This window comes from Lampetra planeri, chromosome 33, assembly GCF_965212315.1.
Source record: "Lampetra planeri chromosome 33, kcLamPlan1.2.h2, whole genome shotgun sequence".
Classification (NCBI taxonomy): Eukaryota; Metazoa; Chordata; class Hyperoartia; order Petromyzontiformes; family Petromyzontidae; genus Lampetra; species Lampetra planeri.
The window spans coordinates 7,220,249-7,245,673 of NC_136139.1; the positions used below are offsets into that span (position 1 = coordinate 7,220,249).

The 25,425-nt window shown below is 45.0% G+C and overlaps 1 protein-coding gene across 3 annotated transcripts in view; it reads left to right on the top strand.

Moving 5' to 3' along the window:
* The window catches only part of LOC144729729 (mitogen-activated protein kinase-binding protein 1-like), a 77,907-nt gene that overhangs the window by 18,653 nt on the left and 33,829 nt on the right, over window positions 1-25,425 (top strand). For all 3 annotated transcript variants that reach the window (XM_078610174.1, XM_078610175.1, XM_078610176.1), the window contains exons 4-16: window positions 4,201-4,258; window positions 4,920-5,090; window positions 6,518-6,655; window positions 7,314-7,496; window positions 9,297-9,457; window positions 9,999-10,188; window positions 10,791-10,946; window positions 13,411-13,595; window positions 15,815-15,906; window positions 18,385-18,510; window positions 20,315-20,385; window positions 23,043-23,164; window positions 24,079-24,154. In XM_078610174.1, coding sequence (XP_078466300.1) covers window positions 4,201-4,258; window positions 4,920-5,090; window positions 6,518-6,655; window positions 7,314-7,496; window positions 9,297-9,457; window positions 9,999-10,188; window positions 10,791-10,946; window positions 13,411-13,595; window positions 15,815-15,906; window positions 18,385-18,510; window positions 20,315-20,385; window positions 23,043-23,164; window positions 24,079-24,154 — 1,729 coding nt within the window. The remainder of the gene's footprint in view (window positions 1-4,200; window positions 4,259-4,919; window positions 5,091-6,517; window positions 6,656-7,313; window positions 7,497-9,296; window positions 9,458-9,998; window positions 10,189-10,790; window positions 10,947-13,410; window positions 13,596-15,814; window positions 15,907-18,384; window positions 18,511-20,314; window positions 20,386-23,042; window positions 23,165-24,078; window positions 24,155-25,425) is intronic.

The window sequence follows — 25,425 nt, forward strand, 5'->3', positions numbered from 1 at the left end:
CTCTGCTGATCCCTTGGCTTTGCTGGGCAGGCTGGTCGGCACTTTGCAGTTGAGAGCGAGGCGTAATTGACAGAGAATCACTCGCAGGGTTCAGTTTAATGGACACTGTTGCCACGAAGCAAGAAAATGTATCCAGCATGTGATTAGGAATTGCTAGGGAAATATGCAATTAAAAATGGTGTCACGTATGGCAAAATGCTCACGACTGCAGATGATCGGGTTTCCACCCGTGCATAATTAGTATGCGCAGTACACAGATGGGTGTTCTCAGCAATATTTGGACTCCTTAAATAGCTTGTGCGATATTGCACCATTCCCAAACACCTAATTAGCCAAAATATATGACTTCAATGTACACAGCACTGTTTCGTATGATCTTTGTCCAATATTTATTTTTGTGATCGTCGCCTGAAAGGTATGTCGTTGTAGCCTGTGATTGTGGCAATGCCTCCACACAGAAAATTACTGCTTTTCTTCGCTAACCTTATTCGACTCTTTTTAGGGTGGTCCTGCATTTGAATGGTTTTCTCAACTCCATTGTTGAGTTTGAAATCTTGGGAGGAAATCGGGACATCCCGGAGAAAACCCACCTTGCGTACGAACAAATGACACACTCATAATTCATAATAAACCTACTACGTGTTAAACAAATGACACTCTAGCATCCACACGTATGGATAAAAAAAACACTTACACTACAACAATCTCCCACCCACAAAAGTGGGTGGGAGTTTAAAATCTCTTCATGGTTCACCAACCGTTGCTTCCAAAGTGCCGCATCACAGGTGTGCACAGCCACCATGTCCAGCTGGTAGCTTTGCCTGTGCTCAGCCATCAGCCCAGAAGAGTCGGCACCAGAGGCAAGCGTGCACCTATATTTTCGTCTTTTTCCTTCAAATTTGTATCCCTGACTGTGTTATCGGCATTATCTCGTCAGACGGAGAATCCATTCGAATCTCTGGCAGAGCGGTGCAACCCTGCTACCCCTGAAATCCCTTTTTTATTTTATTTACCTCTAGTCCACACAGTAAAGGGGGCAGCACTTTCCCACCTGCTCTGCTTACAAGAGGGAGGTCCGTCACGCGACAATCCCATATACAGAACTGTTCATAGCTTGAATTTAACCAGATTCGGTGCCAAGCTAAGACCATCAACTCCTCACTACCCTTGAACTCCGTTTTAATCACAGCTGGCCGAAACTCGTTTATGAACCCCAGGGTCTTAGCACTCTGGCCTCTGAGCCACCTATGCTTGATGCACATCCTGGGATGACCTGCTCTACCCCTGCTCGCTTGCGCAGTCCCAACGGCCAGGAGCCCAGCAAGGGATGCGTACATCTCTACCTGCATTACTGTAGAGTGCAGACGGCTGTCATTAACTGTTAGCCCCGTACGTGACTGGCAGTAGGATTAGGCCCATTACTTTTTTTTTTGCTGAAAACTGATTTACTGTCCTCGAGGGAGTTGGGGTGAAGACGGGGGGTGGGGGGGGGTGTGAGCTGGAGGTGTATTTTGTAGGCCGTTTTAATTTTAACTCGACCATGTGCCGAAGTCCGTGTGTTCTCGTTAGGTTGATTTTTTTCTTTTTAATTGCGTCGTCTCACTGTCCCCTCTGTTTAACGTGGGGAGCGGGCCTGGCGGGCGGGCCGGTGTGCGGCCGGATGCGCAGTCGTTGCAAGCGAACATTAACGCTGCCACACTGTACCATCGTAACGTGCCCTCGTTTTTTTTGATGCGTGCAGTCAGTGTGCGCGTAGCCCCACGGGCATGTTACGAGCTGCGCACGCGCAGGCTTTTGTGAGTGCAGAAGTGTCTCTTATCGGCGGCAGCGGCGGCCACAGAAAATGCCCATCTTCATTACGTTACGCCCGGTTAGCGCATCGAGCAGGGGGGGACGCTGCGCGCAGGGTTGGCTGTAGGGGTAATGAATAAAACGGTGGTCCAGCCGCCAACCCAGTGACCCAGTTTTGATTCTTGTTGAGTGCAGACAATGAAGAGCTCCCCAGGGTTAGAATGAAAACGAGATTGGACTGCTTTGCAGAGTCCACAAAATGAGTAAAAATTGACAGCATTTGTGTATGACTACAAGGCTTGCACCAATTTTACTGCCATGCAGCGATTTGATGAATTGTCATGAATCGTGGCCCTGATCAGTCTAGAATTTACGTGTAATTTCATTGTCAGGTTTTCATCATCTCGTTTGTATTGTTTAGCTTCTCTTGCCTCATTATAGTTGTTTACTTTTGCTCATATAATTGCATATTAATGGCTTGCTCTACCGGACATTACCATTTGATCATAATGGTGATGTTTCTCCGGGTGGCACCTCATTTTCAAATCACCAGAAGCGGCAGGAACGTGGTAAACGGCGCTGAAAAATTTGCAGTGTTGAGGGTTTGCGGTTTCGCTACCAAAGAGGATTTACGATCTTGTCCTGCGGGAATGATCGCGTTGTCTCCAGGAGCGACTCAGCTGTCCTCGTGGAGAGGTCCAAGCCTTGGTGGTTCGGTGTGCATAAACATTCTCGTTCATAAAAAATGACGGGCTGTAAAAACCCCTTGTGAAATGGTAGAGCCATGAGTAATTTGAGGTGTAACCCCTTGGCATGAACTTGCGTTGAAATGACACTCGTTTTAAATGTTACGTCGACAATAATAATAAGTGTCTTATTTTAGCCCCGGTGTGTTTCGTGATGTCCAACGTTTTGCATAGTTTCTGAAGAAGCTGCCAGTACGTGGAGCAAAATGTCAGACATCGTGTTTAACATTACGTGGTACAACCCGAAAACATACATCTCCACAGTAGTAACAATATAATATACAATCTTGATTTGAAGCTTTCGTGACTGCAGGAATCCATGACGATTGCTGTAGTTGTCCCACCTGATGACGATTGCTTTTGTTGCGAACGAAACGTCGTGATCTATTGTTTTTCTACCTACGTGACTTTACCGAAATAACCAAATAATATAATATACAACCCGACGTTTATGATCGGATCACCCAAATAACTAACATGGCTTGGCAAGACCTTCATCCAGCATTTAAATGACAAAGATCAAATTGAAGAATCATCATAATCGGGCCTCATCCACTAAAAGCCTCCCCATGCCATTATCATTTATTATCGTCCTACGATGCAACAATCAATTTATCAACTGCATGTGAGCTGATACCCTTGCTCCATTTGTGTGGTCGCCTGTCTGAGCCGACTTAATTAATAATAATGTTTTATGCATGTGCTACGAAGAAGGGCCATTGCCTGAAACATCGCCTATGATATATTTTTCCTTTTAAGGCCACAGTGTTTATTACCGAATGTGATTTGATTTTTTAAAATGTATATTCAGCACCCTTTACATCGGGCCGTCTCCGAGCACTCTACATCACATCTCATCTCAACACATTTGAAAGGGCACCCCCAGTGGCAGCTGTATCTTATGGCTACAAGGTGAACTCAGCACCTGGGCTGCAAACGGGCATTAGTGTGCCAGTACATGGCGACGATTGCAGTGTTATAGTCCCAATTTAGTTTTTTTCAGGGAAAGTTTGGGCCCTGATGTCGGTACAAAATGGCCTGTCTGCTCTTGCCAATGTATGTATGTTGACTTTTTTTTGCACCGTACGTAGCCAACCGTGCTAATTGTAGGTGTGGCAGGACAACAAACTGAACAGAAAAAAGCAGTTTTAAAGAAATTAGTTTTCAATCTTGAATAACAGCATTGGCTGTTTAATGTCTATTGTAAAGCATGGGGGGGGGGGGGCGCATGTATTATTACGGTTATTACACCAGCGGTAATAACCAGGTTTGGCCATATTCCATATGATGTCTCTTAACATGTGTATGTCCTGTAATCCATGTGATTGTATTTCTGTCCATCTCATTGCGATTTCCTTGCACACACTTATCCATACTTTAATGTGTTAGTTCCGTTTTTCTTGTCAATGTCGGTGTTTCTGATCTGTACTTCACAGCAGGTAATATACACTGCTTAAAAATATACTTCTCTCCGTGCATTGGTAAATTTTTTCATTATTTTGTTCAGTTTTTCAAAAGCACTCCGGCCTGTAGAAATATATATTTATCTATTGGAACTTTGTTTAACACAGGGGGTGGCCTGTTTACTACCAAAAACATTTAGCGTTTTTTTTGTTGGCAGTTGCTTGACGTGTGTGTCTTCCTTTTCTGTTCTTCTTTTTAGGAAAACAATCACAGCAGTCGCTTTTTCTCCTGATGGAAAATATCTGGTCACTGGAGAGGTGAGAGCTCACGTTTTGTGGATTCTCGTCTGGTCTGTTGAGTGTGCCATGAGCGAATGTCGCTGCTCCTTGCATCTCTTGCTGAAAACACCAGATTTTGGCACAAAATTTGCTCAAAGTAAACTGTTAACAATGAATCTCCACGGGTTTCCCACCGCTCTTTTATACATCCGACCACTGGTGCTCACAGCTGCCGCAAGCCTTGGCATCTGCGCCGCACTTCGGCGAGATGACCTAAGCTAGCGGTGTAGGTATCTCGTGCGCAAGTGGTACAACTGCATGGGGAGGGGGGGGGGGGACTTGCGGACTGGAGAGGGGCCCAGGTGCCAGGGCTAAAGAAGAATGGAGGGAGAAGGTAGTGGACGGGTGCTCCAAATTTGTATCCCTTGCATCAGGAGGGCCCCGTGGCATAAACGGGGTGCACCACAGCTCGTCGATTGGCAAATCTAGCGCGGTGGGTTCAAGTGTGTGTGCTCCCACCCGTTGCAAAGTGCGTGACCACTGGAAAGGTTCTGCCGAAATATCCTCTGGAGGGGAGCTCCGTCTTGCGGAGGAGAGGCCTTCCACCAGCGGTCGGGGCCAATCCATGCTATGGCACTGGGCTCAGTCACGTCGAGGCCGGGTGCCGTCGTGACTTTTAACGATTGTTGTTGTTTCGCAGAGCGGGCACATGCCAGCGGTGCGTGTGTGGGACGTGGCGGAGGGCAGCCAGGTGTACGAGTTCCAGGGCCACAAGTACGGCGTGGCGTGCGTCGTCTTCTCGCCCAACATGAAGTACATAGTGTCGGTTGGCCACCATCACGACATGATCGTCAACGTGTGGGACTGGAAGGTGAGTTGCCCTGTCTACCACCCCATCTCTTTGTCTGCCCTCCGCCCCCCCTATCTACTCTTCTCTCTCTTTCTTGTTACTCCTCTCTCTCTTGTAGGGTTGAGAATTTGAGCTCGAATGTGAGTGAGTGCTAGAGACTCGTCTGAGGTAATTTATCCCCTCGTTTACCTGGGAGATTAAACAATCCGCATTGCTTTTTGCTAAATGACACAGCATTAGGTAAAGGTGCAGCCCTGCAACTGCTTGCTCATATTGCTGTTGCTGCAGCGAGGGCCTCCACTGGATTGCCGTCTCGAGATTATTTTGGCCTGCTCTTCCTCGCTGGCCAGGCGTGTTTTAAGAGGTGGGAATACCCACACTTTATCCTAGTTGATCAACTTGTTTTTTCTCTAATTTTATGAGAAAATCCACGGAGACCATTGCAGTGAAAAGGATTGATGGTCACGATATAGGAATCACCGTGAATGTGCCTGACCTCATCAGCAGCGGCTGTGGCAATGAGAGACTTTTCAGCCTATTAATTTTTTCATCTTGTGGGTGCAGCAACCCAGTTAGCATTGAAATTACCTTCGGGACCACAGTCTGGTGCATGGTTACGCTGGCGTCGTGGAAGTGCGCTCATGAAATCGTACGGACTGTTCCGATTTAGACCCCAGTTGAGCTCAGGCGGTGCTTTTTCACTTTCGCGCGGCTTTTGTTCGGGCGCGAAACCTGATGTGTTCCGTAACCGAATACCACCGCCGGTTTAACGAAAGCAAACAAGAGCGGAGGAAGGGAAGGGGAAATAAAATGTAAAAAAATAAACCAAAATCTGACTGCATCACAGGACATTTGTTGGTGGTTGGCAGATAAGTGTAATGAAAATAAGAATTCTTTAAACTAGATTCGAAGCTTTTGTGACTGCAGGAATTACTCTGTGGTTCTTTCGGTAAAGTCATTCATTCTTACCTGATGATGGTTGCTTGTGTTGCAACCGAAACGTCGTATTATATTATTATTTGATTTTATTTTCTATGTGACTTTACCGAAAGAACCAAAGAGAAGAAGGATTATTTAATTCTTTGAATATATTTTAAATACTCACAAAGCATGCGTCAAAATTACACGATAGCTGTCTGCCTGATGCAGCATTACGTACATTTTAATTCACGCTGCCGGTCGAATTAACAGGACGACACACACCAGATGATACAGTACAGAAGAGACAGCATGAACTGTTCAAGTGGCACGCTACTAATCCTGACCCCTGAGTCGTGACAATTTATCAAACCGTAGTGATTTGGAGGGATGAATTGCATGCCTATAATCAACGTCTTAGCCACGTGCCCACCAAGGGTATCTGACCCTTGTGTGTGACTCCCGCCACCTCCCCCCCGTCCCCCACGTGACCCCACTTCCCATCCACCCTCCCGCTTGTCTCATCACAGAGACGCGTGCTGGCGGCCACCAACAAGGTGTCCAGCAAAGTGTCAGCTGTGTCATTCTCCGCCGACAGTAGCACCTTCGTCACGGTGGGAAACCGACACGTCAAGTTTTGGTACATCGACGCGTCAAAGACCTCCAAGGTGTGTTCAATGGCCTCCCCAGCTGTCGACTGCCTGCCTCTACCCCCTGTCCAAGGCCAGGCTCCCGACCTTCCTTTTCTCTACTGCCTGTGACTTTATTTCTGTACGAAGTAAATATGCCCACTGTTTCTATACAGTGCCTTGAGATGTGGTCACATTTTTACGCTGTGTAAATCATAATTGTATTGTATTGCACAGACTTAGTGCACTTTTATAACGAGATCCATAGACTCAAGCAGAGGACCCATAGACTCGCAGAGAGATTAATAAAATAGTCAGTGCCGATTGACTCGTATTGAGACCCATGGACTTGCATGGACCGCTTTGCTCTGTAACATAAATACGCTCGCTGTTTCTGTACAGCACCTCGAAATGCATTCGCATTGGTATGCTCCAAAAAATCTAAATTCTATTGTATTTTATCGTGAAAGGATTTGGATTTTAATATAAAGAAATTAAACATACATGCTATTTGTTTGTGCAGGCGATTAGATTGTCTTTGTTTCTCCACTGCTGGAGTAAAGCCTCCCCAATAAGCCGTTGCCATTTCACAATCGTGTGACGCGCCAGTCCATCTCCAGCGCCTGCGCAGAATACGTCTCGAGCCGAGCGCGCACGGACCTCCAGCGCACGCTTAACGCGACGGTCGCTTTGCCAGGTCAACTGGACGGTGCCTCTGAACGGGCGCTCGGGGCTGCTCGGCGAGCAGCAGAACAACCTGTTCCTGGCGGTGGCGTGCGGCCGCGGACGCAAGGCCGACGCCACCTTCTGCATCACGCGCTCGGGTCTCCTGTGCCAATTCAACGAGCGCCGGCTGCTCGAGAAGTGGGTCGACCTCGGGGTACGTGACCCCCGCCACTGGATGTTGCTTTATGTTCTACGTAGGTTTGCCTCCAACTCGGACCCATATCTCTTTTTGTTTGAATGTTTTTATTGTGGTAAGCACTCAAGCCCGGTACAGCGCGTTGATGGTTTCTGGGGGAGGGCACAGAAAAATTGATCGGGTTGGGGCCGGGGGGGCTTTTTCGACGCTTGACTGTGTATAGGTGGGGGGGGAGGAGTGCTTGGTGCCTACCCTGAGCGGGGGGGGGGGGGTCTTCCGTCTCGGGGAAGAGAGTGGGAGCTGAAATATGGGGGAGGGGGCGGGGTGGAAGTAACCAGGCTTCTAAGGGGAGATTGGTTGTGAAAATGAATCCATATCTTAAAGAGAGGGTTCTTGCCTATGGCAGTCACCAACAGTGATTCAAGCAAGCCTGACTGCTGATAAGATGCCGTGTGAAACCAGTCGAGAGTTGGCTTGCACTGAATCAGTGCTGCTGAAATTATTATGCACTCCGAAGAAGGCTGTTGAGCCCGACGGATTGTGTAGAAATTAGTTTTTTGTCATGTGGAGAGATGGCGATATCAAGGAGATGTATTGTTTGCTTATCTATCGGGCTATGTCTTGTTGTGTGCGTTTGTGGTTGTTGCTATCAGTCTATAACGTCCCACTGATTGTCAAAGGGCCTCTCACATTTTTTACATTCCTTTTACTTCGTTGTTATTGATGCGCAATAGATTGTTGTGTTAGACTAGGTAATCATTTGGACAAGATTCTCCCCAACCCTTTAGACAAACAAATTATATTGTCCCCTGCACAAGTGTTTGATCCACCAATTTGCATTGTTTCAGCTCCGTGGTAAGTTGAAGAGTAATTCCCACAACCAAATGTCGCACTTAAGGGAGTACGTTTTGCTTTAAAACCACGTGAACCATCTTCAGGACAAGAATCCAGAATTCAGAATAAAATCGTTACATGGCCCAACCCAAAAATATATTCTGAATGATGAATATTGGCTGTGAAAACTTAAGCATTGAGTGCATTGTGTTTGTTCATTTGTTGCATCCAAATTATTTCATTCATCTCATGCCCATCTCCTCCAACAAGCTGGTCAGTCCCAGTTTATGAAAGAAGAGTTGGGAACGCAGGAACACTGCAGAGATCGCTCACCGCTCATGTTGATCATGGTTGGTTACGTACGGTGCGAAAGAAGTTCAATATACATACATACGTGGTAGGGAGTCGTAGTGTGGAGGCCTCGGGTTTCTAGCACATTTCACGAACCGCTGTGCCTCTACCCTACCGTGACTAGATTGGTAAATTGAAAATGAAATACAGAGTCTTGTTTTATTCGTTATTTGACCATGGTTAACGACACTTGTCGTTGCGGGTTGGTGAAAGTGGGAAGCATAGCAATTGGAATATAATACAGTACAACAACATATTTGGTTGCACTGCCCCCTGTTGATAATGTTGCCCAGCCACCTACAGCCCCTGGTGTATGCATGATGGTCACACAACCGAGCACTATCCAATCAGTCTCCTCCCTGCTTAGCTCCTGTTATCTGACGAGAATCAGCCCATTGTGGGTAATTTGATTAACTACGCACGGGCACGCACGCACTGGCGACATCTTTTGCTGTTTCATAAAATGTATTCTCCGTTTGCTTATTAACACCCCCACCCTACCACTTTCAATTCACTATCCATGAACTGTTGATAATGGTGATGATCAGCTGTCTTGTATAACAATGTATTACCATTCCGTATGTTTGGTGCCATGTGACTGCCCGCCCCCCTTTGCTTGTCCCACCACCGCAGGCCTCGTCTGCCAGCTGCCTCTCGGTGAGCGAGGAGCTGATCTTCTGCGGCTGCTCCGATGGTCTGGTGCGCGTCTTCAACCCGGAGAATCTCAACATCGTCGCCACAATCCCGCGGCCACACTGCCTTGGCGTGGACGTGGCGCTGGGCGTGGAGCCCGGGTACGTTTGGCTATCATCGATATCGAAGTCGTCGTCGTCATCATCATCACTGTCGTAGAAATCCTCGTTGCCATCATCGCCATCATCGCCACCATCGCTATCATCTTCTTTGTCGCATCATCGCCATTGTCGGCTTCGTCATCGTCATCATCACCTTCATCATTGTCATCATAGTCCTCATAGATTGTCATTATCGATGTTGTCATCACAGTAACTGCTTTCCATAATAGTTTTTTTTTTGGGTTGGATCGCGTAAATATAAATTTGTCGTTAAGCTCGCCACCACCCGAAGCTAATTGGCTGTGTCTGGTAGTGGCAGGTTTAACGACACATATATTTACGCGATCTATCCCAAAAAAACTTTATGGATAATATCGATCGTGAAAGCCTACTGTTAAAGTAACTGCTTTGCTTAATAATGATGGTCATTATAATGTTTTATCCAACAAAGCTTGGCCGTCCATTGATCATGGCTGATGATGATTGATGATGATGATGATGAACTAAAATGTAACAATGCACGCACGCGTTTTGCTCTCAGGCATTTATTCACCCGAAGAGAGGATGCCCGCTATCCGGACACGGTGGCGCTGACCTTCGACCCCACGAATCGCTGGCTGTCATGCGTCTACAACGACCACAGCCTGTACGTGTGGGACGCGAGGGACGTGCGCAAGGTCGGCAAGGTCTTCTCGGCGCTGTACCACGGCACCTGCGTCTGGGGAGTGGAGGTCGGTAATCCAAACCTTGCCCTCGTCGCGCGACAAAATACTTCGTTCTGCGGCTTTTCGAACGCGAGTTTTCGCAGTTCAGTGCGGCGCGGATTTCTGTTTTTGCTCACCGTGATAATAAATCTATTTCAGAATCTTTATATCTTATCAGAATCTTTATTTAGACTGGAGGAATCCGATGAGCTTTCAAGCTCTTTTTCACAAATGTCCAGTAAGGACATGTGTGATAGCGAGGCTACCGCAAAGAAAGGTGCTCCGTTTCACAGAACATTGTCTGCAGTAGTTGTATGACGCAGTTACGTAAATGACAGTAAAACCTTGGATTGCGAGCATAATTCGTTCCGGAAACGTGTTTGTAATCCAAAGCACTCGTATATCAAAGCACTCGTTTATCAGTTGTGATCACGTGACGCTCGGCAGACAAAGCGTATTACACATACTACTCGCATTGCAAGACCTCGCTCGTTTCGCAAATGAATATTTATTTAAAAAAATTGCTCGTCTTGCAAAACACTCGCAGACCAAGTTACTCGCAATCCAAGGTTTTACTGACGTTGTAAAAGACTTGAGCCACGTGGTGTGCATACGTATGGCCCCCGCAGGTTTATCCAGAGGTGGACAGGGGCCCTGTGGCGGCGTGCCTCCCGCCTGGCACCTTTGCCACCTGCTCCTCGGACAACACGGTGCGGCTGTGGAACCTGCAGCGTGACCCGTCGCCGCTCGGCACGGCCGCGCTGCCACGGAACATCTACAGCAGCGTGAGTGGCAGCATGTCATTTGTATTTGTGCTCATTAGTTTCTTCATTCATCCGCTCACCCTCTCACCTGTCTGTTCATCTGGTCCTCTGCTCGTGCGATGATTGGTATGTTTACTCATCCAATTGTCTGTTGTCCTATCCATCTATTTGACCATCGGTTTGTTAGTCTGCTCGTCCGTATGTCCGTTGCTCTGTTAGAATGTTTGTCCATTCATGTGTTCGTTCGTCGGCCTGATTGTCTATTCCTCTTCCTCTGCTGTTAGTCCTTTTTTCGTCCATTCTTATCCATTCTTCATTTGCTCATATGTTTGTACGCTCATTCGGCCAACTGTTCATATGCTCGTCCGTTAACTTGTCTGGTTTTGTGCTCAACTGCTCATCTCTTAGACTGCTCATCTTTTCGCTTTTCTGCTCGTCCACTCGTCCGTTCATCTGCTCATCTGCTGGTCCGCTTGTCCACATGCCAAGAGGTCACGCTTACCCTCCCGCACGCTCCCGTCACGTGTGACAGGGCCGTTGAATCAACAGCGGGCGGTTTGACAATTAGGAGGAGGGAAGGGGGGCAGATGGCGACGAGCCAGGCCCTGAGCACAGCGGCAGCGCGGCGGTGAGGTTTAGTGATGGGTCAATACTGAGTCCGGGATTAGTGCTGTCCGCAGAGGCGCGCCCACAGATTAAAGGGGGAATCGGCTGCTGTCTAAACAGAGGTGGGACGCGTGCGAACAAAAAAACACATTCCTTGAATGAGGTCACCATTGGGTTGGGGTGGATGACTGTGCGAGTTGTGTGTGTCAACAGATCTCTGTCAGTGTAAACTTGTTTTTTTTCTTTAATGCTCGATAAACGTTGCCATGAGATTTTGGCTAACTGATGAGGGGGGGGGGGGATCAAGGCAAATGGGTTGTGGCTCTCTGAATTTGGAGGAGTGTGACTATACTACAATAGGCACGCGCACGTGTGTGTGTGTCTGGCATATGCCAGTCAGCTCAGTTGGTCAATCTATGTCACCTGAGTTTTCCCCGTGACCACCTGCCAGCGAGCCTTTGAAACTGCACGTGGCCTCAGTGCACCTAGTGTAGCACAAGAGCCGCGGTGGCGAATGGCGGTTGTTGTAATTTTGATGACATCATTGAAAACGAGCCTCTTTCTGTATTTTTAAATCCTTTATATTAAGTTCGCTTGCTTGCTTGCGTGCTTGCTTGCTTGCTTACGACCGTGCAAATCTTTCGGTCGTTTTTTAACCCACTTCCCGTGATCCAATCGAGCTGACATTTTCCACACAGACTCCTTGTGCGAGACAATTAATGTTCGTGAAAAAAAATTCCCAAAATTTTACACTGTTTAGGGAAAACTAATTAAATATTTAATTACCAATTGCTTAATACTGGCAGACAATCATCTGACCCATAGGTGGCAGCCATCTCAAGCCAGAGGACGAGAAGACTCTAGCCGCCACGCATATAAAGGATTTAGAGTGAAAAACTTTGTTTTTACGGGTTTACTTGTTAATATCTCCCTATATTAGTGGATGCAGCCTAAAAATGAATGCTTAGTATTTTAAGTCTCAACACACAGAGTCGAGAGATGTGGGCGATCAGGCGCAGTGCTGCCCTCACCACAAAGCACCGCGTGCGGCACAGGAAACACAATGACGAACATCGTCGCTTTTAAATTTACTTCACAAATCAACTGGCTCTCTACAATGTGTTTTTTGCTTGCGGTGTTAGGCGCAATGGGCTGACGTTTCGCTCAAAGTGTTGGGAGCTTCTCCAGGAACCTAATTCGGGAACATGAAGGAGCTCCCAGCACGTGGAGCAAGCCGTCGGGCATCATGCCGAATACCATGGGGAATAACCCGGAGAGCTGTAGAGCGCAGCTGTGAAAACCTTCGCAGTGATAACGCAATAAATACAATGAGTGTTTTTTTTTTTATATCGCGCCGTTCACGCAAACTGAGTCTTATAATGGTGCACAGTCCCCAAAAACGGTGGTGCATATGTTATATTAAGATGATTTCAAAAGTACATTTTTTTTTTTAACAGGGAAGGACATAGAGCGGGATGTAAAAATCTACAGCAGTGTAATTTTTATGTGGTGGTTAAAATCTATAATGCTATAACAATATAAAATATATAGTGATATTCTTCAAATATTTTTTTAAAGTTTCAACTCTTGTGCACTAAAGCTTTCCATATTTTTAAAGTTTAAACTCTTGTGCACTAAAGCTATAAAATACGTAGCTCTTTAAGAATTGGTAGTAATCGAATCTATTCACACAATTCACTTTTATTGACCTCATTAAGAAATTGGAACCACTAAAGTTATGCCACCTCAGGTTGTACCTACAGGTGCAATATCTGGTCTGAGCTCGTGCATGATATGGGCACGTATCCACCTTCACCTTCTAGTATCGCCCGTCCCAACAGCCTGCCCAGTTCACCGCAAGAGGATGTTCCTCTCACAGGACCTGCTGAAGGTGCTGTACGTGGACGGGAACCTGCAGAGCCTGCAGGACTCTGAGAACAACCCGGCCGGCAGCTCCGACAAGGCTGACCCAGCCTCTGCCGACGCCAAGACCGGCATCCGCACGCTGTGCGTCAGCCCAGACGGGCAGCACCTGGCCTCCGGCGACCGTACCGGAAACCTTCGGTGCGTAGCCGTATGCTCGCCATGTCGCGCCACCGCCAACCGGGATTTGTCCGTCTCCTGGCACAATCCGGCCTGGCCAGTGCTGCTGCTGTTTTTGCGTCCATGTACGTGTGTGCGTGTGTGGCCTCAAGGTGCACATGGCCTGGCACAAGCGTCGTGGTGACGTCACCGCCACTTAGTGGCGAATGGCGGTTGTTGTTGTTGTGTGGTGCTTGTGCGGTTGCGGTTAGGGCACTCTGCTACGAACCTAGCGACCCGAGTTTGATTTTGCGCTCATGACCAACATCAGTGAAGATTATCTTAACCGTTCGTGGGTCTCCTCTAGGTCGACTCGGCCTCAAATTAGTACCTGGTATGATGTGTCAACATTTACACTGGGGAGATAGAGGCGGGTGGCCGTGGTGTTTGCTGTAACCACCTCCTCGTGTGCTGTACTGGCCATCACAGGTGCTCGCAAACAGCACTTGCCCCAAAAATGTGTTAAGGGATGTTTCTCTCTGTGTCTGCTTAGAGGGCCACGTGTTCTGAAACTTCTCTGCGTGTCTTTGTATTTCTCTGCATACCTCTGTTCGAGAGTTTGTATCTCTGTATTTGTCGTTCTGTGTATGTCCGTCTGTCTGTCTACATGTCTGTGTCTTTGTCCATTTCTGTGTCTGTTTCTCTGTTTTTCTGTCCCTCCGTGTCTCTGGATGTCTCTTTCTGTGCCTCTCTCTGGAACCCATATTCTTCCCGTGTGCACTTTTGTACTGAGGCAGCTCTGATTCCATATTTTACAAAAAGTGTATTTCACGCTGTCTGGAGCTATTGACATCCTATGGCACAGTGCTCCACACATCACGAGAGAGGGGGTGGGGGGAGGCATCTCCTGTCTGTCCGGCTCATGTTTTATTTGCTTTCTGTCCTGGAAGGCTCAGTCATTCATGACAGCTTGTTTTCCCCTCCGTGGTGGCTGTTCTATTTTGTTGAGCTGCAGCAGCCAACACATGTCAACAGAGCTCCTTGTAGTTGATACAGAAGTGATGCTTTATTGGACCGTGAGAGTTACAGAAAACGCTCCCTTTGGCTGTGAACTCCACTGTCTCCCTTCCCTTTCTGTCCCTGTTCCAGTGTAGGCTTTAAGATTTTCCTCCTTCATCTCCCAGCCAGGTTGTTCTGCACTGTGACGGGCAAGCTTCACAGTGCTGGCATATTTTTCCTGTTCACAGCTTGTTCCCAGCCTCCCCATGCCACAAAGAGGCTCCTTTTCTTTACCATGATTGCATGAGTCTGATCCTACGTTGTGCACTCTGTGTTCATATGCGGTCACATTAAATAGCCTTGAGATTTTATGATTGGCGCTGTATAAGCTGTAATGACTTTGAGATGCTCTTTAAATACAAACTTTGTAGTATTTTCATCAATTCACACGGTTCCCTTAGTAACAGTATTAGCAGTATTATTTAGAGGCGTTTAATGATTCGTCCATTAAAATAGATTATTGTGCTCAAGATACAAGCTTACTGTTGTACATGTAAATTGGTATTTTTAATTAAAATGTATAATAGAACAAGACAAAAACATTAGACGATACAAATGAGTGAAAAAATAATTGATCGTTGAATTGATCATGGGAAAGGTGTGTGGGCTGTTTTTAGTCATTCTTGTCAGCCATGATCTATCCACTGTTAGACAAAGACCTTCCCAAGCCGCTGTCATCTCGCTACGGTCTTGCGCTGCAATAATCCTTCTAGCTCCTGCACATGAGTTGATTTCTGGCTACCACCCAATGTTTGTCTCGACCACCACCCATCATCGCTCCTAGTAAATCACTACATGCCTAATAATTAATTTGTGATACAATTACAAAGTACTGCATATATTTATTTAGTTGATTCAAACCAAGTCTTGTTGCGACATCCATAAGAGGTTTTTTTTTGTGTTAGATCGTGTAAATATAAATGTGTCGTTAAACCTGCCATCACCCGACACGGCCAATTAGTAAGGTTTTACCTCTACAAACACACCGGTGTGCTGAACTAGTCACGAATTGGCATGTCTGTTTACGTGATAAACCTTACTATTTGGCCATGTTGGATAGTGGCGGGTTCAACAACAACGTTTATATGTATACGATCTAACCCAAAAAAAGAGCTATGGATAATATTGGTTGCGAAAGCCTTACGTGTTAAATTGTCGCAACATGTCTGATATTGAGGGTTACGCTTCCCTTGTCAATGCAGGATCTATGACCTTCACTTTCTGGCGGAGCAGATGAAGATCGAAGCCCACGAGACGGAGGTCATGTGCCTGGAGTATTCCACCCCTGATACCGGTGAGTGACACGGCAGTGCTTGAGTATTGTCTGATAAATTTCGATTTAAAGCTTTTGTAACTGTATAGGGATTCATCTTCTTTGTTCTTTCGGTAAAGTCACGTAGAAGGGAAATAATAAAATAATAAAAATAAAACATAATAAAATAATTTTCACCACGTTTCGGCCACAACGCAAGCAGCCGTCCTCAGGGGAAGAACAGGTCTGCGGAAAGACAACGTCCGACAGACCTGTTCTTCACTTGAGGGACGGCTGCTTGTGTTGTGGCCGAAACGTCGTGAGAATGATTTTATTATGTTTTTTATTATGTTTTATTTTTATTATTTTATTATTTCCCTTCTACGTGACTTTACCGAAAGAACCAAGAAGATATTGTCTGATAATAACAACATCTTTCAGCCCTTTGTGATTCCACTGCTAGATGCAGGCCACTGCACACTAACAATCATAGTAATGTGTTCCTAAAAATAACGATGCCTGGAGTAAGTCTTCCATGAATTAATAATCTACCTAGACAGTTTCATGTTTCGTGAAGGTACAGTTGGGGAGGTTACGCAAACAAAGGTAGTGGAAACCAGTTATCGAGCATGCCACAATCTGTTGATAAAATACTGTACGAATGTTAAAATAACATTGAAAATACACTCTGTGTGCGTGCACACATGCAGACACGTAAACACGGACTCGTTTCTTCAGGTCGGCATATCACTTATGATATTACCTAATTCATCATCGATACTGGATGATGAATGGATACATTGATGATGTGATACTGCGAAGTTATTTTCTGAATGTTTACGTTTCGGTCAATACCGCATTACTGATTTTTGAGTCCGTGTGATTTATGTTTACTTCATATTTAACATTTTTATTCAATGGCACACTGAGCGCTTTACAAAAATGTATTTGTAGTGCTCAGAGACTTGTATTTATCTTCTATGAATCATTTACAAACAATAGTAATGGTAATTATTTACCCACGAAAGCCTCCCTGAATCTCAATACTTTTTTTTCAGGAGTGATCCTGCATTGGGATGTTTGGCCAATTCCATTAATCATTCATGAGCCCAGACCAGAGAATTGCCTTTTTGGCAGTTCCAATATCTCTGTGGCCAAAAACGGTGAATGATGTGAGGACCTTTTGAAACGAGTAGGTTATAAAGTAATTCACTTGTATTTGACAAATAAATACAACTAACGTTTTGCTGCCTTAGGTGGTACCAATTTCTGCACTGGCCCATTGACACTCAGCACTGCCATCTCCTGGCCTCACCTTGCGGTGGGACACCTGGAACACCTAGCAAGTCGCGGTGGTGGTCACCCATGCAATTACTAAGCAGCAAGCTCTAACCTGTTTAGCTTCTGAGACCCTCCGATATCGGACACATTTAGTGTGTTTTGGTCATAGGCATTAATGGTCATAATGATGATAATCGAGGGGGGACACGCTCACCATTCACAGCCACGCACAAAACACAACAAACCATCTGCTATAAAGTGAAGCACAGTTTGCAGTAGACTGTGCCTGGAACAATGATTTTGCATCGTGGGCAAAATGGAATGAGGGCTCGAGTGTAAAAATAGTTAACGATGTAAAATGTACTCCACAAATAACGCTGTCTAAGCTCGTAGTGTAAGATTATATGCATAAGATTAGATGCGTTTTAATTTTATTGCCTCTCCCATGTGTCTGGCATTATCTCTCCCTTGCTGTGTTCGTCTTCATATTTGTCTGTTTCGTTGCGTGCCTCTGTCTTGTGTGCATGTCCCATCTTTTCATGTATATTTATTTTTTTATTAATTATCCTTCGGTCCATTGGTCTGGCGCTGTGTGTGTCTTTGTGTTCACATTTGTTTATAACCCATAACCCTAAGGGATTGTGTCTCTATCTCTCTCCATTGATCTATTTGTGTCTATATGTTCAACAATCACATAAACAGACAATCTGCTGCTCTGTTCATTGGCCTGGCTGTCTGTATTCACGTTTCGTGTTCTTGTTTGTCTCTGCTGGTCAGATTCTCCTTCTGTTTCTCTGCATTAATTTTTCTGTCTCTTTTAATTATCTGTTTCCTACAATTGTCTGCCTTTCTGTCCGTTGGGTTTCTCTATCTTCCTCTGTTTGTCTAAATGTCTCTGTTTGTAAATCAATCTATTAATCTTTCTATCCATCCATCACTTTGTCCCTCATCTGTGTCTGTCCGTCTTTCTATCTATCCAACTGTCCACGATTATGTCTTTGTAAACACATTTCAATCAATATCTTAATCTCTGTTCGTCTTCCTCCCTGTCTTCCCCGCTCCCATCCCACCGCATCTCTCTCTCTCCTCCCGTCATTGTCCAAGGCGTGAAGCCGCTGATGACACATACCGCGACCGTCTGATGCACGTTCCGAATCGATCAATGTATTAATCTCTGTCTGTCGGCTTCCTCCGTGTCGCTCCGTGTGTGTCTCTCGGCCCCTCCTCCTGACGGCACAGGCGTGAAGCTGCTGGCGACGGCGAGCCGTGACCGCCTGATCCACGTTCTGAATGCGGAGCGTGGATACAGCCTGGAGCAGACACTGGACGAGCACTCGTCAGCCGTCACCGCCGTCAAGTTCTCCGGTGCGGCGGTGGCGGCGTGCGGGTCGATTGAAAGCGCGCGGGGTCACATGGTGCCACGCGACGCCGGGGAACAATAATCCCCGAGAAACGGCCATGTGATCGCGCAGATGCGGGTGTTCACTCGCGCGGATGCGGGGTGTTCACTCACGTGTGTTTGCGTTGCCGCGGGGTTGGATTTAAAAAAAAAAATTCTGTTTTTTTTTTTTTCTCTCCAATATTTCCTTTTGTTATGGGTAATGGGTTACATTCATAACATTTTATGAACTTAGACAATAGGATTATGATTTATAACTCTCAGTTTAAAATATATATTTGTCGTTTTTGGGCAGTTTTATTACATTCATGTTATCACCATCATTGTGTCATGAGACACAAGTTCGCTTTGGAACTCTGGCAGAGGCAGTCCAATACCGCTGTGTGTTAGAGGGTGGCCTGTGGAAGGAGATTTTACAAGTCTGCTTATGAGACCATTTCGAAGTGAAATAGCATGAGACAGTAAATCCCATTTGGTCGTGACCCAACGGTGACGTTCAAAGTGTTAATTGATTTTGCGTTACCAAATGAGAACAGGCAGAGACACGGGCATTCTTGTGTGCAAGACCGATCTGGGTCACCGAAATGACAAAATGAACATTTTATAAAGTACAGCAATGAAGTGAATAGAAATCGGTGCAATTAACAACTGCGTCGCTTGAGAAGTAAAAAAATAAAAAATACTGCACAAATATAAATCCCTGTGAATTGATAAATTTTCTGTAGTGCCAGTCGGGTTTAGCAAATAATTTTTAGACTGATAATTATTAATCGTATAATTATAATTAAGTTACAGAAACATTAAAACAGATGTAGGGTGACTTTTTTACTAATATGTAAATAGGCAAGGATATATGTCAAAAGTGGAAAGGCTACGGGTGTGAAGAAGACCTTTGGATGTGCCCCCCCCCCCCTGTATCATGACATTCACGTAGGACCCATCCAGCAGGCTTCACTTGAGTTCTTGGCATTTCCACCTGCAAAGTGTAGTTTGAGTGCTGCCTACATGTAAACGAGTGTCTCATTTTTATTATCGTCGGCAAAGGAGGTGAATGATAGGTTTACGCAGCAACAGGAAATGGTGTAATGAGTACAACGGCCTGTCCATTACAGTGCCATTGGTTTCTGCAGAATCTGTATTGGAATATACTCGCATGTATACATGCACAGTCAAGCCACTGCTGGATGAGGGCCTCCACATGCCATGCGGATCATGGAGATAATGTAAACATACTTCACTTGTCTGCACAGTTTGCTGATGGTGAGGAGCAGAGACAATGGGTCATAGAAGAACTATACATTGCGCTGTATTGCCATCTGCTGACATCTCAGCTCTGCAGCCGCCTATAATAACAGTTTTTTGTGTGGCGGTGGTCACCCATCCAAACGTGATCCAGACACAATCCTGGTTGGCTTTGGAGATCTGATGTGATTGTGCACATTCAGAGACATTTGGTCATAGGCACGAATGCAATTGGCGACCAAGAAAAGTGACATCACTCTTTTTATGTGCCTTATAAATGAATTTAATTTAACGATAACTCTAGTGATGGCTTACTGTACTACATTTTAAGTTTTGCACGAATTAAGTATTTTTATTTAATTAGTGACCAAATTAATATTTGTGTCTGTCATAATCACATTATTGACAAAAGACAATTTCTAAAAAATGCTAAGAATGCTATTTTTTACGCATACAATTTCACAGCTTGGCTGTTTCAGCTGTACGGAATTCATGAAAATGTTTGCATTTGCATTCTTTTAATTGTAGGAATTGGAGACCAGCTGCAGCTTGTTAGCTGTGGCAGTGACAAGTCGATATACTTTCGCAACGCTGAAAAGGTAATGACATCGAATAGTCTGAGAATAGATACCTTATACAATGGGACTTTACATCAGCATACCGCAGCATTCAAACATTCATTACGCATCCCCTCTTCATAGCCCTTATAACAAAGCTTACATCCATAATAGAGGTTTTCTAGGTTAGATCGCGTAAATATATAAATGTGTCGTTAAAACCCGCCACCACCCGACACAGCCAACTAGTAAGGGTTGTCGCGTAAACAGAACGTGCCAATTCGTCGCTAGTCCAGCACACCGGTGTGTTGGAGAGACAAGCCACAACATTTATAATCGGAGTACGACGTTTCGCCAGTAATTAAAACTAGCTTCATCAGGCGACAGACAGATTTGTGGAGAAGTCCACCTGTTTCGTTCCTTATATAGAGGCGTAGATGTAGTGACCACGCTTCTGCGCTCTTGCTCAAAGTTGGGGGGGGAGGGGGGATTACTGAGTCAACGTAAATTATGCATGTGCATTATTCAAGCCCTTTGATCTTGTCCTTCCTGTCTATTGTGTGTAGTAAAATAGCCGTACCAACGGTAATCCCTATTGAAGTATGCTGCCCTTCATAGGCATGCATTTAAATAATGTATTATTTGATGATTCGCTTCCATGCAGCACTAAGGCGGTAGCTATCCGAATGGTTAAAATTATTTTTATTTATTTCAATTTCGATAGATTCTCTAATTTATTCTTGGCCAGGAGTAGCAAGTTTTGCACAGAACTTCAACATCAAAATCAATTGAGGTCCTTGTTGGCTGACAGTTGTATTTGCGAGACTTTAATATTTCTGATGTTCTTTTAGTCTCCTACTGATCATTCGTCCTGTTTGCCAAACATAACATTTTCCACACGTGCAGTTAATCCTGTACACACCTTCTGTTGATAGCTTCAGTAATACATTTTTGGAGCAGATATTAATTCCTGTATTTTATGTACCGTTCCAAATCTGACTCGGATGTTTTGTTTTTCCAAACATCTGGCTAGTTTATCAGTTACTCCCACAATGTACGGTATTTTGATCGTTTTAATTACTTGGACAGTTTCAATGCTTGTGTTATTTGATTTGGTTTTGGCATTCAATGCCCTGTTGATTTATGCATCATTATAACCGCTCACTTGCAGCACTTCATTAACATGTTGAATTTCATTTCTCAGACTGTCACTATCTGACACTTTCTTAGCTCGATGAATGAGCGTCTTGATAAGAGCAGGTTTCTGCGTAGGGTGATGTTGTGACACTCCATTCAGATAGGCGTCAGTATGCGTTTTCTTTCGGTAGACACTGTGGTAGTTTCCATTTCGACCCCGTCTGAGCAGAATATCCAGAAATGGTAGAGTTCTGTCAGCTTCCACTTCAATGGTGAACTGGATGGATGATTTTGCGAGTTGAGATGATTTAGAAATGCGTTCAGTATATCTTTGCCGTGTGGCCAGACCACCAATGTGTCATCCACATATCTAAACCAAGCTGATGGTTTTAGTGTGCTTGAAGCTATTGCTTTTGTTTTAAAATCTTCCATGTACAAATTCGCTATCACAGGAAACAAAGGAGAGCCCATTGCTGCTCCTTCTTTTTGTTTATAGAAGTCACCTTGCCACAAGAAGTAGGTGTTCTTTAGACAGTGTTCAGCTCGTCTTGGGATGTCTTTGGCTAAACCGTTGTTCGTTACCGGAGTGTCGAGTAATTTAATTGACTCGTTGACCGGAACCCTCGTGAACAGAAAAGTCACATCAAAACTTACGAGAATATCATTCGGGTTAAGCTTAATATCTTTAATTATATTTACGAGATGTTCAGAGTTTTTGATGAACGAAGAGATCCTACCGATGTAAGGCTGTATTTGTTTTGTTACGTATTGTGCTAATTTGTACGTGGCAGAGCCTATTGTACTAACTATGGGTCTTAATGGGACATCAGGTTTGAATTTTTGGTAGCCCATAAAGTCTTGGTGGTTTTTATGGCCTTGGTTTGATCAGGTATTGCTCTTCCTTGGGAATTGATGACTTGGCAATGATTGCCGTTTTACGTTCCAAGGTGCTCTATTATGGATAAATATTGGTTGCGAAAGCCTACGTGTTAAACTGTCAAACCTTACAATCAGCCTATTTTGACAAATTACAATAAGCGTTCACGTCGTACATCATGAATCGTTTTGATAATTTAATTTACAGCTCTTTGTTAGGCTGTCCTCCCCCACGATGTTGTTGTTTATGGAGGTTATTTTTACCGGAACTCACCACACTGGTAAGTTCAGGTTAGTGTGGCGAGGGGCTCAAAACTAGTTCAGATATCGCTCGCAATTTAAATATTAGCCATCGCCTAGAGTCGAACCCGGGCCACCAGGTTAACGCAACTGTGCCGCCACAACTCTATCCAAGTAGCGCACCTGAAGTGCCTTAAAAATTATACGATTATTTATAGCAGATGCAACCAATTATCTTACTCCACCTCTCGTGGCCTTTCTATGCGCTGTGAAGAAGGGCCCATTTGACAAAACACATCACCTATTACATACAATTATTGACAAATGTGACTTCGTTATTTCAAATTTCCCTCTGCGCTGCTGCTATTGCTCTCTGCTGGTCAGTAGCACGGCTGTTTTGCCGTGGAACCCGTCGCTGATCTGGCCCGTGTCCGTGTGCTCTGCAGACCGCAGATGGAGTGCAGTTCTCACGCAAGCACCACGTGGTGGGAAAGACCACGCTGTACGACATGGATGTGGACGTCACCCAGAAGTATGCCGCCATTGCCTGCCAGGACAGGAACATCCGGTATGGTCATGGGGCATATCGCCTGCATAGATCGACGTTTAGCCCAGGGGGCCTAGTGTTTTTATTTAAAAAAAAATGATTATCAAAATTGTGTTCCAACAACTGCTATTATCGATTCACCACCCCCCTCCCCCACCTTCTCCCACCCCCTTACAAATTGTTATAATGCATGGGGGTTGTTAGAATATTTTTCTTTTAGCGTTTAACATGTAGTGCCTCTAGTGGCCGCAGGAGGAAGGCCTGCACGGCAACCAATTACATACAACAAATATGCGTATCAATAAACATCGATACTTGCACGCACATTTGGATGCATGTATTGTGAGTATGATCATCGCGTTTTATAGTTGAATAGATGGCATTGTTATGAGCTTAGTTTATAACCACCGTGACTTGATGGAACAGCAGATACAGAACCACGTTTATACATCGGAGTGTTTAAAACCCGACATGAGTAGCATGGTACAAAATGTTCATGGTTTTTGACCTCTTTTATAACTTGCCTAAGCATAGTCCTTTGTTTCCTTTTTGTCTTAACGAGTCCTTGACGCGTTTTAATTTAGCATCTTAGAATTTCATCATCATTATCAAGCATGGTCATTCCACTGCTGGATGAAGGCCTCCCCAAGCCCCCCTCCACCTCTCACAATCCTAGTGATGTTAAAATCTGCCGACAATCTTCATGCAAAATTATTTAATTGCTCCGTCTCATGAGTAAACGTGCTTTCGGTTTAATTCCATTCCATGGCTGCTGCTCCATTATTATTTTCGACCACGGGCCAATTTACCCTTCTAGTGACATGTCTTGCCCAAATCCGTTAATGTAAACAACGATAATAATATATTTACAGTTATATTGCAGTTACATTTCAAGAAGCATCTGTGTTTTACCACCATGTGCGTCGGTGTGGCAGGATTTACAACATCGTCAGCGGCAAGCAGAGGAAGTGCTACAAGGGCTCGCAGGGAGAGGACGGCACACTCATCAAGGTCGGTGTCCGAACGGTCGTTGCCATGTCACCCGCAGCGCTGCATTCCTGCTGCACCATGCACGATGAGCTCGGCGAATTTTGAATTTATTTTTTTTGTTCCTGACCTTTGGAATTTCGTGGTTAACCATAAGCCTTGTCAATTCCTGGTTATCCATCAACTTTTCAGATTTCCAGGTTAACCGCCAACTTTGTTTTGCGTCCATGACTGCTTGCGATCATGTGGAATGTCACCCCACGGCTTCTCCCAATTCACCCATGGCGATCTGAATAATTAGTCCCATTCAAGATCGCGAATCCTTTGATAGTTGTTTTTGTAACATCGCAATGAAACGTAGCTATTCTGTTGACTGCCGGAGTAACGTTTACCCCCATTGCATACGACATATACTAGTAAAAAATGTTGATTCTTATGCAAAGCAATTCGATGCTCGATGCATTATACTGTGAGCTTAAGAATTAACATTAATCGAAGTGGATGCGTCAATCTAACTCTACATCTTGCCTGTACCTGTAAGCGAGATCACACCACTCCAATCCCCAGATTCCTCCTCTTGCAATTAATGCAACCTAGAGTAACTCACATAATTGCCCTCGCCAATTTCAAGATTCTGAATAGGCTGCATTACATTTTGATTTAAAGCTTTCGTGACTGCAGGGATTCATATTCTTGGTTGTTTCGGTAAAGTCACGTAGAATTTTATTGTTTTATTATTATAATAATTATATTGTTTCCCTTCTACGTGACTTTACCGAAAGAACCAAGAATAGGCTGCATTACATTTACCTCTCATTTCTCTCGTTGCTCTACTCTTCTACGAATATCTTCTACTCTCCTACTTGTACTTCTCATCTCACTCTCTTACGGCTGTTTCCTCTACCAACCGCCCTGGTTGGAATCCCAAGTCGGCCTGTGCTCAGTAGGGGGGTCGCTCCTTCTCCTGTGCTGGAATCTGACTATTGACTATTGTCCTCTTTTTTTAAGTGGCAATGATTGACTGCCTCTTTATATAAAATAAATATTTCCACAGTTTCTCTACAGTATATTGAGATGCTGTTGCATATGATCCTGTCGGGAAGTTTCCAGTCCTGTGTAATCTTCACCCCCTCCCTCTAACGAGTGTTCCCCCGCGGCGCACATCTTTCAGTGATGGGGTCGCATTCAAACCAAACAAAAACACGTCGACACAAATTGTATTGTAATGTGCAGTGGTTGGCACGCTGCACTGCAAAACCAGTTGCCTGCGTTTGATTCCCGGCCACTGCTAACGT